General features: G+C 50.9%; 1 protein-coding gene across 3 annotated transcripts in view; it reads right to left on the bottom strand.

Moving 5' to 3' along the window:
* Positions 1-8,518: 8,518 nt before the first annotated feature.
* LOC135875253 (GTPase IMAP family member 9-like) overlaps positions 8,519-13,756 on the bottom strand; it is a 31,534-nt gene continuing 26,296 nt past the window's right edge. For 2 of the 3 annotated variants that reach the window (XM_065400260.1, XM_065400259.1), the window contains one exon: positions 8,519-9,375. In XM_065400260.1, the coding sequence (XP_065256332.1) occupies positions 8,729-9,375 (647 nt within the window). In that variant the 3' untranslated portion in view covers positions 8,519-8,728. The remainder of the gene's footprint in view (positions 9,376-13,756) is intronic. The other variant, XM_065400261.1, reaches the window with a different exon arrangement.

Genomic DNA, 13,756 nt, shown 5'->3' with positions numbered 1-13,756 from the left:
GGGAAGATTATACAGTAGTGGAGCTTTTATTGTGCGTTTAAGTTGTAATCTCTGTGAGGCAGGCACTGTCTCTTGCTGTCTCCGTGTAAGGCCCAAGACAATAGGCCCACAACTGGACATTACTGGAATACAAATAATAAATAAATGTTAGTGATGAAGGTTTGGGAGCTCCAGGAGGGGAGAAGGTGCCAGGCTCAGAATCCCACTCTACCTCTTTGTTGACCAGTTCTTTTCCCCGTTACCCAGAATGCCCAGGTTCACAGACTGACTCTTGAACTGAAGAAGTATGTCATTTGTTTGTTGCTTCAGTGAGTGATCAGCCCACCGAAACCGGGCAGAGCACAGGGTTAAATGCAAGCGCACCCCCAGATTCATATGCTCAGCTTAAATACACTGTTACAAAGTGGTTCATTATCTATTGTATAAACACTTTTCTGCCTAACACTGAGATTAATTTGCTAACTCAGTTGCTCACCAGATTGGATGACTGACCAAGTTGTTTATCTGATCAGGATGCTGGCTCAGCTTTTCACCTCGCTCTTCTTTCCTTCCCAGACAAGCAGGCATCTTTTCACATGACCCAACCCCTAAAATAGACGTTCTGCACATTACATATCCTACACTCGTGCTCTCCCTCTTCTGTTTCTCTTCTCAACCCACATCCCCCAAGCTTCCTCTTCTTGTTTTTCTAGCTTTCCCTTTTCTCTTATCTCCTTGTCTTCTCTTCCTCCTTGGTCCTCGCTGGGCTCACTCCCCACCTCTCTATCCTGCTTCTCCTCACCCCAACCCCTCACTTATCCTCACCCCCCTTCCATGCCTGCAGGATGCCTGACCCTGAGGAGGAGGAGAAAGAAAAGGAATAGGGAGGACATGTTAAGCAAGATCCTGCAAGCCAATGCTGCATCAGACTGCAAACCAAGGGCTTGGATGACCAACTTGGCAGATGGCATGGAGAAGGACAGAATGTAAAGAGAGAGAGGCCAGGAGTCCCAGCAAGAAAAGAAGCAGGAGATGCACTAGGACAATCTGGGTCTTCTCAGGCAGCAAACACAAATGCTGCAGCTCCCAGTTGACCTACAGGCCCAAAAATCCCAGTCACCCTCCCTTTGCAGTCTGTGGAGAGCTCCATGGTAGCAGCTCCTTACACCCACCAACATTTCATTGAGCACAGGAACTACCCTAACCCTAACCCATGCCTCACCAATCTACTAGAATTCTTTGAGGGGCTCAACAAGCATGTGGACAAGGGGGATCCAGTGGACATAGTGTATTTAGATTTCCAGAAAGCCTTTGACAAGGTCCCTCACCAAAGGCTCTCAAGCAAAATAAGCTGCCACGGGATAAGAGGCACTTCACTATTCTAAACCAAGGACCTTAAAATACTGTATTCCACTTGACTAATAAATGCTGGCTTGTTTTGACATGGCCTACACTGCTGCAAACACCTGCTGGCTGCATCGCTCCCAAAGGGGTAAAGTCTCCGGCAGGATCTGAACTCATTTGAACCCACTCGATGAGCCACAGTGAGAAACAGGTGTGCTAAGGCCAGAGGGCCCCGTCTTGGAGTAGTGGAGACCCGGAACACATTCTTGCTAAAAGTGGAGGCCGAGGGCCTAGTATTAAGATGGGGACATTAGACAGACTGTTTTAAGGTCAGAGGCAACTCATACCTGTAAATCTTTAACATGATGCATACTGGATCTCTCAAGGTACACACGCACTTCTGTCCTTCCATCACACACATGGGAGGGGAGCAGGGAGAGGGGCCCAGGCCCTTGCCAGCTCCAGGGGGCAGAGTTAAGGTTGTGTGGGTGTTTACCTTAATGCTATATATATCCTGGTTCTCAGAGGTCTGAGTGTAGCTGAACTTAACATTCTGGAAGGGCACAAGATATCACCAAGCAACCGTAACTCTGTGTTAACAAAGCTTTTTGTCGCTGTAACGCTGGTAATTGCCAAGAGCATCTTCATGGGGTATCCTGAGGCTAAGGCCTGGCTCATGTGGCCACAGCTGAGGAGTGTGGAGCTCACAGGGTTTTGCAGGTCCCAGCTGCAGGGGCTGGGCTAAGCAGTTTGGTGTAAAGCTGCAGGAATCTCTGTGTGTCCTTGGTGAGAAGCAGAGATTAAAAGTCAGCTTTTGCTGGGAACAGGCTGGGCCACCTTCTCTGGGATTTCTGCAAAAGGGGGCTGCTGGGCATAGTTTGCCCTGCTGCTGTACAAGGAAATGGGACTGTGACGCTTCCCAGGGCACCCAGGGTTCTGAAGCACCTCACTACCACCCGCCCCTTAGTGTGAAGAAGCCTTGTCTGTGCCTGCCAGGGGTCAGTCCCCCAACTTGACTGGCCATGAGCAACACATCCTGCTCTCTGTCTACGGGTTAGCAATAGGCACTCGCCAATCCCTGAGCCCTCCGAGCCTTCCCCCTACAGTGTCCAGCTTCTGGGCCACTGGACACTTGCAGCATTCACAGATTTGCTGCTTCCAAAAAACATTCCCCCTGTGCTCACCAGTTCCACCTCAGATCACTGCTCCGCTTCACACCTAGCACTGAGACATATTCATAGTGATAGGGTTGCCAGGTGCCCGGTTTCTGACCGGAAAGTCCGGTCGAAAGGGAACCTGTACCATGTCCAGTCAGAAGTATTGATCAGACACCAAAAGTCCGGTTACTGAATGGGTGCCAGAACAAGGGGGTCGTTGCCTGAAAACACCACCACCAGCCTGCCAACCGCCCCCTGTGAGCCTGGCCCAGGGTGTGGGGACCAGGAGGGGTCAGGGCAGGGGGCAGAGCAGTGCTGCAGGGGAGAGCCAGGTCAAAAACCCATGCCAGCCCCTTCTCAGCCAGAGCCACCTTCTACCTGCATCTCATGGGCAGACAGGCAAGCAGGCTCTGCGTCAGCTCCCAGACCAGCTCTGCAGGCGGCAGGTGAGTGCTGAGGGAAGGGGGGAGGAAGAGATGGAGGAGGGAGGGGGGGAGGGAGTGAGCAACCAGGAAGAAGGGGGAGCGAGCGACCGGGGAGGGAATTGTAGTGTCCACTTTTAAGAAATTGGAGATTTGGCAACCCTATATAGTGAGGGCAAGTAAAAGTTTATTAACAAAGAGCAGAGATTCAAGTGATAGTGAGGAGAAGTATTGGAAACAAATAGTTACAATAAAATCACAACCTAGACTGACATAACTAGATACTTTCATGTCTTACAGAGCAATGCAACCCAAAGTCCTTCCAGTGTTTTACATTCAAGCTTGGCTGTGATCTTCCGTTCAAGAGACAAGTCACCCCGTCAGCTTGTTGTCTTGGTGAAAGAGCCAGGGTGTCTCTTGGTATCCCTAGAAGTATCAGGACAGTCCTTTGTTCTGGTTAATAAAGAGGACACTCACTGCTCATTGTTTCTTTTTGTGACTTTCCTCTCTTGTTGATTTCACAACTCGGTTAAATGTTGGTTCACATCAGACTTAGAATGCAAATAGCCCTGCCGTGTGAGCAGACAGTACACATGTAACAAGACCTGGAGACAGGCCTCTGCTACCTCCTGCCTGACAGGAACATCTATCTCCGAGGTATATCGCCTCCTGGGGACCTGCTCTACTCCCAAATCTTACACAACATATTTTTCAATGTAGATACATAACTCTGTAAATATTAGCCATATGTACATTTCGCAGTGATTATGATGGACAGAGGGATATTGGGTCTCCATAGAGACCTCATCTGCCATCCTTCTGTGAACTACTATACAGATATCTGACCCATGGTATCCCCGTAAAGCCTTAGGCACCCCCGTGCCCTCTGCCAGTTGGCACCAAGAGGGCCCTGGTCACAAGGACTTGTTTTATGCTAACAAAATACCCTGACTCCATGTGACCAATTTTTCATCCAAATGGAAACTAACCAGCAAGGCCCCAGATTTCAGCTACTGTTTTGCTGAAGGACCAACACCGGCAGTCACCTCAGTTGTGCTAGAATTAGCAATAGACTTAGTTTGCGAAGCAAGGAATAGGGTTGTTTGGATTCAAGAGACCTTTGTTCAGCTGGGTGACATCAAGGAAGGAAAAAGTCAGCCCACAATTAACTCTTTCCCCGTTAAAATGGAATGTCTGTCACCAGCGTGTTGGGAAGAATTGAAATGTAAAGGGTGATTATTGTGGACCCAAATAAATTAACTGTATTTTATTGGCGTCTAAACAATTTCTATGGTTTTTTTTAATTAATTTTTATTTCTCAGGGGCCGGGCTGGTGCAAAGATATTTTGTGCCCTAGGCGAAACTTCCACCCTCTGCCCCCCCATTCCCTCCCCTCCCCCAGGAGCATCGCTTATTATAAACTTTCAAAAATGAATACTGCATAATATGGCATTGTTCATTAGAATTAATATATGTTCAGCTTGAACATTTATTAATTTCATTATTTAGTCTACATATTTAATGAAAATAAATGAATAACCTGACAGTGCTGACATTGTTATTGTTTTCACTTTGCACAACATAGCATGGATCTTAAAATAAATCACATACATTGTACACAATACACTGTCACTTCCTTCATTCTTTCATATCAAAATCTACTACATTTTATTCTACCTTTATAATATCCAATTATTGTTATTAATAAAATTGATAAAATTAGAGCCTTACATGGTGTCAAGTATCAGGAGGTAGCCGTGTTAGTCTGTATCCACAAAAACAACAAGGAGTCCACCAGCAACTACACACCACACCACAGAAACACTAACCCAGGAACCAATCCCTGTAGCAAACCTCATTGCCAACTCTGTCCCCATATCTACTCTGGCGACACCATCAGAGGACCCAACCACATCAGCCAAACACACCATCAAGGGCTCATTCACCTGCATGTCTCCTAATGTTATATATGCCATCATGTGCCAGCAATGCCCCTCTGCCATGTACATTGGCCAGACCAGACAGTCCCTACATAAAAGAATAAATGGACACAAATCGGATATCAGGAATGGTAACGTACAAAAGCCAGTAGGTGAACACTTCAATCTCCCTGGTCATTCTATTACAGATTTAAAAGTCACTATTCTTGAACAAAAAAACTTCAGAAACAGACTTCAAAGAGAAACAGCAGAACTCAAATTCATTTGCAAATTTAACACCATTAATCTGGGCTTGAATAGGGACTGGGAGTGGCTGGCTCATTACAGAAGCAGCTTTTCCTCTCCTGGAATTGACACCGCCTCATCTATTATTGGGAGTGGACTACATCCACCCTGATCGAATTGGCCCTGTCAACACTGGTTCTCCACTTGCGAAGTAACTCCCTGCTCTCCATGTGTCAGTATATAATGCCTGCATCTGTAACTTTCACTTCATGCATCTGAAGAAGTGAGGTTTTTACCCACGCTAGCTTATGCCCAAATAAATCTGTTAGTCTTTAAGGTGCCACTGGACTCCTGGTTGTTTTTATAACATTAGAATGGCGGATACTCCGTCATACTGGGGGATCAGGTTTGGTGGGGAAGGGAAGCAGACCGGGTTCAGTCAGTCGGGGGGTTCGGGTTTGGCCGAGAGGAGAAGGAAGCAGACTGGGTTCCAGTCAGTGGGGGTTTGGGTTTGGCTGGGGAGTGCAAGGGGAGCAGACTGGGTTCAGTCAGTGACAGTGACGGTTCAAGTTTGGCTGGGAATTGGGTTTGATAGGGAAGGGAAGCAGACTGGGTTCGGTGACTGGGAGGGTGGGGTTTGGCTGGGGAGGGGGAGGGGAGCAGACTGGATTCGGTCAGTGACAGTGACGGTTCGAGTTTGGCTGGGAGGAGAAGGAAGCAGACCGGGTTCGGTCAGCGGGGGGTCGGCTTTGGCTGGGGAGTGGAAAGGAAGCAGACCGGGTTGAGTCAGTGGGGTATCAGCTTAGGTGGGGAAGAGAAGCAGACCCGGTTGAGTCAGTGGGGTATCAGCTTAGGTGGGGAAGAGAAGCAGACCCGGTTGAGTCAGTGGGGTATCAGCTTAGGTGGGGAAGAGAAGCAGACCCGGTTGAGTCAGTGGGGTATCGGGTTTGGCTGGGGAGGGGAAGGGAAGCAGACCAGGTTAAGTCAGTGGGGTATTGGGTTAGGTGGGGAAGGGAAGCAGGCTGGGTTCGGTCAGTGGGGGTTCGGGTTTGGCTGGGGAGGGGAAGGGGAGCAGACCGGTTCGGTCAGTGGGGGTTCGGGTTTGGCTTGGGAGGGGAAGGGGGAGGGGAGCAGACCGGGTTTGGGTGGGGAGGGGGAAGAGGGCGCAATCTGGGTTTGGCCAGGGGGCGGGGGACAAGGTAGGATTCAAAGAGCAGCAAGGTGAAATGGGCGCTCTCCTCTCCAGTCCCTGGCATGCAGCAGCGGGCCAAGTGCAATTGCAACAGGGCAATGGGAGCGTGTCGCCTGCTTTGCCTTCACGAGTCCGTCCTGCGCCTGGGCCAGGGAGTTGAATGCTGGGCTCTCGCTCCAGCAGGGGGGCGTGGGGCAGGCAGGACTGTGAGGTAGAGAGTGCGCGGCCCTCACGCCAAAGCAGGGTCGGGAGGGTAGAAAGCTGGGGCGCAGGGAGGTGGGTTAAAGGGGCTTAGCCGCCCCTCCATGCAAGCGAGCCCACAGAGCTGCCAGCCCCGGCCTCCCTCCCTTCTCTCCCCAGGGAGCAGCAGAGCCCCTGCCTGCAAATCCTGCAGCCCGCTCTCCGAGGAGTTGCACGGCACTGACAGCACAGCTCAGCCCCGGCGGGGGTCTTACACTTCCCCCCGCAAGCTGCTCCACTCTCCTTCTGGCTGCTGCTGTGCAGTCTACAGTACAAGAGAAAGGAGCTAGTACCGAATTGTACCTACCAACACAGTAATCAAATCAAAGGACTTCCCTGACTTTCTAAATGGCTGGAGAGCAATTCATTGGGAGCGTGGTTCTTATCATAAAAAGAACAGGAGTACTTGTGGTACCTTAGAGACTAACACATTTAAAACACGTTGACGGAAGCAATCTATGTAGAAATCCAGTCTGTTGTTTCGACCATCCGGAGGAGTCCACGCAGAATCCTTCTGTGGGTTAGTATGCTGTTCAGAGGTATGTTGGAAATATTCTTTGAGTCGGAGACGTCGAAAGTAGGATTCTAGGTCACCGCAGAACTGTATCATGTTCGTGGGTCTGGAGGGACAAAAGGAGAGGCCCCGAGATAGGACAGACTCTTCTGCTGGGCTAAGAGTATAGCTGGAAAGGTTAACAATATTGCTGGGTGGGTTAAGGGAACTACTGTTGTGGCTCCTTGTGGCATGTAGCAGTTTAGATAGTTTAGTGTCCTTTTTCCTTTGTAGAGAGGCAAAGTTTGTCTTGTAAATGGCTTGTCTAGTTTTTGTAAAGTCTATCCACGAGGAAGTTTGTGTGGAAGGTTGGTTTCTTATGAGAGTATCCAGTTTTGAGAGCTCATTCTTAATCTTTCCCTGTTTGTTGTATAGGATGCTGATCAGGTGGTTTCGCAGTTTCTTTGAGAGTGTGTGACACAGTCTCTCAGCATAGTCTGTGTGATATGTAGATTGTAATGGATTTTTTACCTTTAGTCCTTTTGGTATGATGTCCATCTGCTTGCATTTGGTGCCACAAGTACTCCTGTTCTTTTTGCGGATACAGACTAACACGGCTGCTACTCTGAAACCTGTTCTTATCATATACGTCCTACCTCCCTACACGCTGCGATCTGCAGCCGGCGGCTGCTTAGTGGTTGCACCGGCCCTGCTCAGGGACAGCAGCATGTTGGAAGTCCCTGGGAGTGACAGGATTCTCTAGCAGCTGCTTTGACTGACAGGAGTTACCCAGGCACTTGTTTGCCAGGTGCAGTGCAGAGATCTGAAAATCATATCCCCCAGGGCTGGCAGCATCCAGTGCTACAAGGATTGTCTGGTTGGGGAGGTGATTTGCAGCTGTTTTCTACTGCAGGGAACTGAAGTGTAACAGCAACACGTCTACTCTCCTAGATCTCTTCCTGTACAGAGAGGTGTGCATCTCACAACCTGCTCCCTTTGGGAGCCAGCTGGGGGAAGGAGGAGCCGGGATTGTTTGGGCAGATCAGAAAAAAATCCTGGATGTCACTGTTCAGTCTCTACTGCTTCCCACCCTCACCGCTAGTCCCTGGGTTTGCTGGAAATCAGCATGAAAGCTGGCTCTTTGGGAAGTAGGAGGCCCCCACTAAGGGTATTCATATGCAGCCTTTGTGCCTAGGGGGGCAGGCTTAGAAGGATACAGATACACAGTTCAGAATCACTAAACACCCCCATTAAACACCCCCAGAATGTGGAGCTGCAGCAATTTTACACTTTTGAAAATTTAGTTCAAGTTGGAGGAGTCACAAACCTCACGTTTCCATGAGTGTAACTGTTATTTCACTGAAAACCAGGGGCAGAGGGATTTCATTCCACTATGCGTCTGGAAATCCAGGCAGACAGCGTCGTGCTGGTGAATGAGAACCACACGAGAACAAACAAAGGTAACTGACTGGTCTGGTTTCACTGCTGAAGCCGAGAGAAAGATAAAAAGTACAACCATAAAATGATGAAAATTAAATTTGATTTAAAATTCTTTCAGGTTTTGCTATCCAAGATGAAATTAGTGATACAATTAAGGGAAATGTAAATATGTTATTTTAATCTCAGTGTCGAAGATTTTAATACCAATAAAAGCCTTGACATTAAAACAAACGTTCCAAACCCCCTTCTAAAATGGTAGAAGTACAACAAACCCGTCTCAGAAGATCATTTAGCGATTAGAGTATAGTACAAAACCTTTCTAAAAATGACTTGTCCTTCTTAAACATTTCTTCAGTATAACAGGGCTGTCCACCGTTTCCACACACCATGTCATCCACCATTTCAAGCAATTCAGTCACCTGAGCAGACTGTTCATTTCCTTCGGCTCTGTTGTTGAAAGCGAGGCGTCGGTTTCCACAAGTCTGAACCAGACTCCAAAGCTCTTTATCACCATTTGTTAGGAACACGTCCAGTGTTTTCTCCTCTAAATCTTCTTTTCGGGTGAACAGGAAGATTATGTAATTCTTTGCTTTGAACCTGAAAATCCTCTCTATTTCCTTAGCCACGTCCTTTTCTTCTTGGGTGAAGTGACCCAGCTGCATGACGTGAATAATGGCATGGATTCCTGGAGCGAGGAGTTTAACAGACTCACCTACTTTTTTGGAAGTCTCTTTGTTACGTGCGTAAGTGTCAAAAAGGCCAGGAGTATCGACCACTGTAATTTTCCTCCCATCAATGAACACTGCCTGTCTTTCACACTGCATTGTAACTGAAGACGATGAGATTTCTGAACGAAATTTTTTAGCACCAAGAATCGTGTTTCCTGTTGCACTTTTCCCAGCTCCAGTTTTACCAACAAGGACGATTCTCAGATCAGATTCTGCTGGGAACAAGTAAGAGAGAGTACGCCAGCCGGTCAGTACAGCTTACTTCAATCATGGGAAAAAATTGTTCATGAACAGTTTGTTGAACAGGAAATCTTAGCTCAGGTTCCCTTGTCTGTGATGGTTAACTATTTCAAAAGTTTACTAACCATAAAGAAACTTCACTCCACACCTGCCCCGCCCCCAGCCTCTTCTCCCTGCCCCCTTCCCTTCACAATGATTTTCATTGAGCTGATCCCCTCCTAAATAACACCCCACAAAAATATATGGCACTAACATGCTGTTTGCTGCCTTCACATTGTTCACTCTGCTGGTGTGTTCTACCCCTTCCCCCGCCCGCTGTCTGTCCTGTCTATTTACAGTGTAAGCTCCTCGGGACAAGGACCACCTGCTACTCAGCATTGCCAGCGCTCGTGATTCTCCATGAGTGACGGGATTGCAGAGGGGCTGGAGCCTGTCTGACGATGCTGTGAAAGCGCCAGCCCCTTGGGAAGTGCAGCCCTGCCAGAAGCCGGCAAGTCTCCCCTCCACTGGCCGCTCTCACATGGGGGAACAAAGATCCCAGCGCTCAGGGCAGCGCCCCTCCCTCCTGCCCCCTCCCCTGCTGTGAGCAACAGGGACAGGGTGGAGCTTCTGCTCCTCCCCCTGCCCTCCCAGCCTGGAATGGAAAAGGGAACCTGCTGCAGCCACCCCAGGCCCGGGAGAGGGTGAGGAACCCCAGGAGGAGCAAAGGTGAGGCTGGGGGTGGCTGAACAGACGGGGACTGGTGCTGAAATAATTGCTGGGCAGGGGCTGGGCAGCTGTGGGGTGAGAGCTCCTGCAGCAGGGGCCACACTCACCTCACCCAGTACATGTGGGGGAGGGGGCAGCACTCAGTGTCACCCCCCACGTTCCTGGCCTGGGCAGGGGGAGTTCACCAGCGAAACACCCCAATGCCCGACAACAGGCTGCTGACACAAGTGTTTCTGTGGTGCCCCAGGGTAAGAGACAGAGAGGCCGACCTACCCAGAGGCGCATTGTGTAGCCCAGTAATGGCTGAAATGGCATTACTAAGCCTGAATGTAAAAGACCTGGGAAAATGAGCCCAGCATAGGAGTGACTGACACGGTTTGAATACTGCTTTATGCACCTGTAGGTGCTGGGCATATGATGATGTTGCTGGGGTTCAGACTATGGGACTGGTCTGCACCAAACGGAGCTTGTCTCAGTGGATTTTACTTCAGTTAGTGTTTGATCCTGTTTAAAGTTAGGGAAACAGTATTTTAATAGTTAAAATTCGGTGCTGTGATGGCTGATAGGGACTGAACTGGAGCAGCCCTCGCAGGGGCCGAGCTAGGGCTCTGTGGGTGCGATGTGGAGGACACAACCCTAGCTCTGTGTTCCCTGCTTCTCAGAGGTTTCAATTCAGCCACCTCCATATTCTGCATGGTCACAAGGCTCTGTCATGCAACCGTAACTCTGCGTTAAGAAGTTTGTTGGCAATTAATTGCCCTTGCATTGTGATGAAGTGTTGGTGCTGGGGGCCATGGCTGAGGGGTACCTGTGAGGAACGCAAAAGGGCTCCCCGGCAGAGCCGTAACTAGCTATTTTTGAGCCCGAGGCAAGAATATAAAATTGCGCCCCCCCCCAGCGCCGCCCAGCCCCCCCGAAACACACACACATACCCCAGTGCCGCCCTGCCGAAATAGCTGTGGGCCAAAAAGGAAAGTTGGGGGGGGGGGGGTAGAAACAGCATGTATAGGGTGACCACATCACAGCAGTAAAATAGGACCCACCCCCTCCCCGCTCGGCCCCACCATCACACCCCTCTTCACCCCCTAGCCCCTCGCTGACCTGCTGCATCCCTCCTAGTCAGTCCCCCACCCACCACTCGCCTCCTTTCACCTCCTCCCTCCCCTTCCAGAAACCCCCATGCCCGCCCCTAGAACCCCTGCTGGCTCACTGCTCGCCTCTTTGCCCACCTGCTCGCCCCCGACTCGCCACTCGTCCCCTCCAAGTATAAAGCCTCATTCAAAGACCCAGGGGTCACTATATTACTGCACATAGCAGTCAATCAATGCAGTTTTAGATAAATCTCTGCATTATGCATTTTTGTATAAGGTAGTCTAATTAAGGTAAAAGAAAAATGTCTTTTTGCTAGAAGTAGAATAAGATCTTCCCCCCCACCCCACTTTGTAATCAATTGACCTGTTGAATGAATGAGGTGTGAATGAGGAAGGCATGGAAGGCAGGCACCTCCAGACAGCTGCAGCCCTTGGACAATCAAACTTGTCAAGTGGGCTGACTAGAGAAGAGCAGACATACTGATGGCTTTGGGGGTTAGAAGCAAGCACCTTCCTTTGGGAACACCCTCTTTGCAGCATTGGGACAACACCCAGCCCAGAGAAAAGCAGCAAAAAGGACCAATGGACACAGTCCCAGATTTTGAATCTGGGAGATTTGCCCTCCTCCAGCCACCAACTCGCCGCTCACCTCCTCACCCCCCGCCCCAGTAGAAAGCCTCATTGAAAGACCCAGGAGGTCACTATATTAATGCACACAGCAGTCAATCAATGCAGTACCAAAAATTAAAATACTGAAACTGGATGCCCCCCTCCATCCACCGACTCGCCGCTTGCCTCCTCACCCCCCCTCCAAGTATCAGGGGCGGCAGTTTTGTAGAAATTTTGGTGGTGCCCAGAACGCTCAGAGCCCGCCCCCCCAAACTCTGCCCCCCACCTGCCTAAGGCTCTGTGAAGGAGTTTGGGTGGGGGGAGGAGGTCTGGGGTGCAGGCCCTGGGTTGGGGCAGGGGATTGGGGTGTAGGACGGTTGAGAGGTTGGGCTCTGGGATGGAGTCTGGGGTGCAGGCTCTGGGATGGAGTTTGGGTGCAGGCTCCGGGATGGAGTTTGGGTGCAGGCTCCGGGCTGGGGCACAGGGTGGGGGTGCAGGATGGGTGGAGGGGTGCAGGCTCTGGGAGGGAGTGCGGAGGGCTGGGTGCAGGCTCTGGGACAGAGTTTGGGGGCCGGACAGGGGGTGTGGGCTCTGGGAGGGGGTGGTGGGTGCTGGGGGGGAGGGAACTGCCATCACATGTGGCTTCCTTCCTCCCCTGCTGCCCCTCACCATAGCTTCCCTGGGGGTGGGGGATGGGGCTGCCCCTTGTCCAGTGCTTGCAGGAATGGTGGCTGGGGGGAGGGAGGGCGGATCACAGGGTCAAACACTCACCGAAGCCCTAGCCGCTGCTCAGGTGAGTGACGACCACTGGCTGCAGATGATCCTATCTCCCACCGGAAGCCCCCTCGGCGTCTCCTCCAGGTGGGTGCTGGGGAAGGGGAGGGCTGTGAAGCCCGTGCGTGCCTCCTCCCCCCACCTGACGTGCAGCATCTGCCTCAGCCAGCTGCTCGGCTACCTGATGGCGTCCTGTTGCCAAGGCAGCAGCAGCTTTCGTTCCGGCAGGGATGCTCTGGGGCTTTTATGCGCCCCTCAGCTTTCGGAACCCAAGGCAAGTGCCTCATTCGCCTCGCCCTTGTTACGGCACTGCTCCCTGGGCACACTTCACTGCCACTCAGCACCCAGCCCTGCCCTCCTTCTGGCCCCCCAGTGCCCTCAGTATGGCTACAGAGCCACCAGAAGAAGGGAAGGTGGGAGCTGATGGGACAAAGGGAGTATGTCCAGCAGCCGGTGGGGAGCCCCATAGCCCCATTGCACTCTGGGGGTTAGCACAGAGGTGGAGGGGCCCTGCTCACCCATCTTCAGAATGGGAGGATCACAAGGGTGTGAAGTGTCCCATCCATCTCAGCAGCTGTTCTCCTCCTTTCTCTCCCAATCCTAGCACTCTGTGCCAGAGGGGAGCCCCAAGCGTATCCCACTGTCTTCAGTGTCCCACGTTGGTCTCAGAGCAACGTGTCTGAGCCATGCACTCAGTGTACCTGTTCCCCGGCCAGACCTGACCCAATGCACCTGGTGCTGCCCAGCAGGAGGTCAGCCGCCTCTCCTGGCACTGGAGGGATTTATCCAGGCTGGGACTCTCGCGCTGGCCTCATTTTATACCCCAGCCCTGTTGTGCCAGACCAGTTTTCAGCACAGTCTGCCTGTGCAGGTGGATTTTAGAGCACTTTGAAATATCAGCTGATGATGCTGGCATAGCTGGTGCCAGCACTTGCCAAGGTCTCCATGCCTCAATTGAATGCTGCCAACACAGAGCTGGAATCAGTCTATCTCCCCTTGTGTTAGTATTGTTAAAATAGGTATTAGAATTATAAGGGTGGGTTTAGTTGTCAGACTTCATTGAATGCTCATGAGTTGCTGCCGGCACTAATCTCTCTTAGAACATCTGTATCCAGCCCATTGAGATATTGTGCTGTGAGCCTTTATGACGGTGTAAATACCAGACCGAAAGAGA

The sequence above is a fragment of the Emys orbicularis genome, chromosome 2 (assembly GCF_028017835.1).
Source record: "Emys orbicularis isolate rEmyOrb1 chromosome 2, rEmyOrb1.hap1, whole genome shotgun sequence".
Lineage (NCBI taxonomy): Eukaryota > Metazoa > Chordata > Testudines > Emydidae > Emys > Emys orbicularis.
Note: the sequence above shows the minus strand (reverse complement) of the source record. Positions and strands in the feature narration are given on the sequence as shown.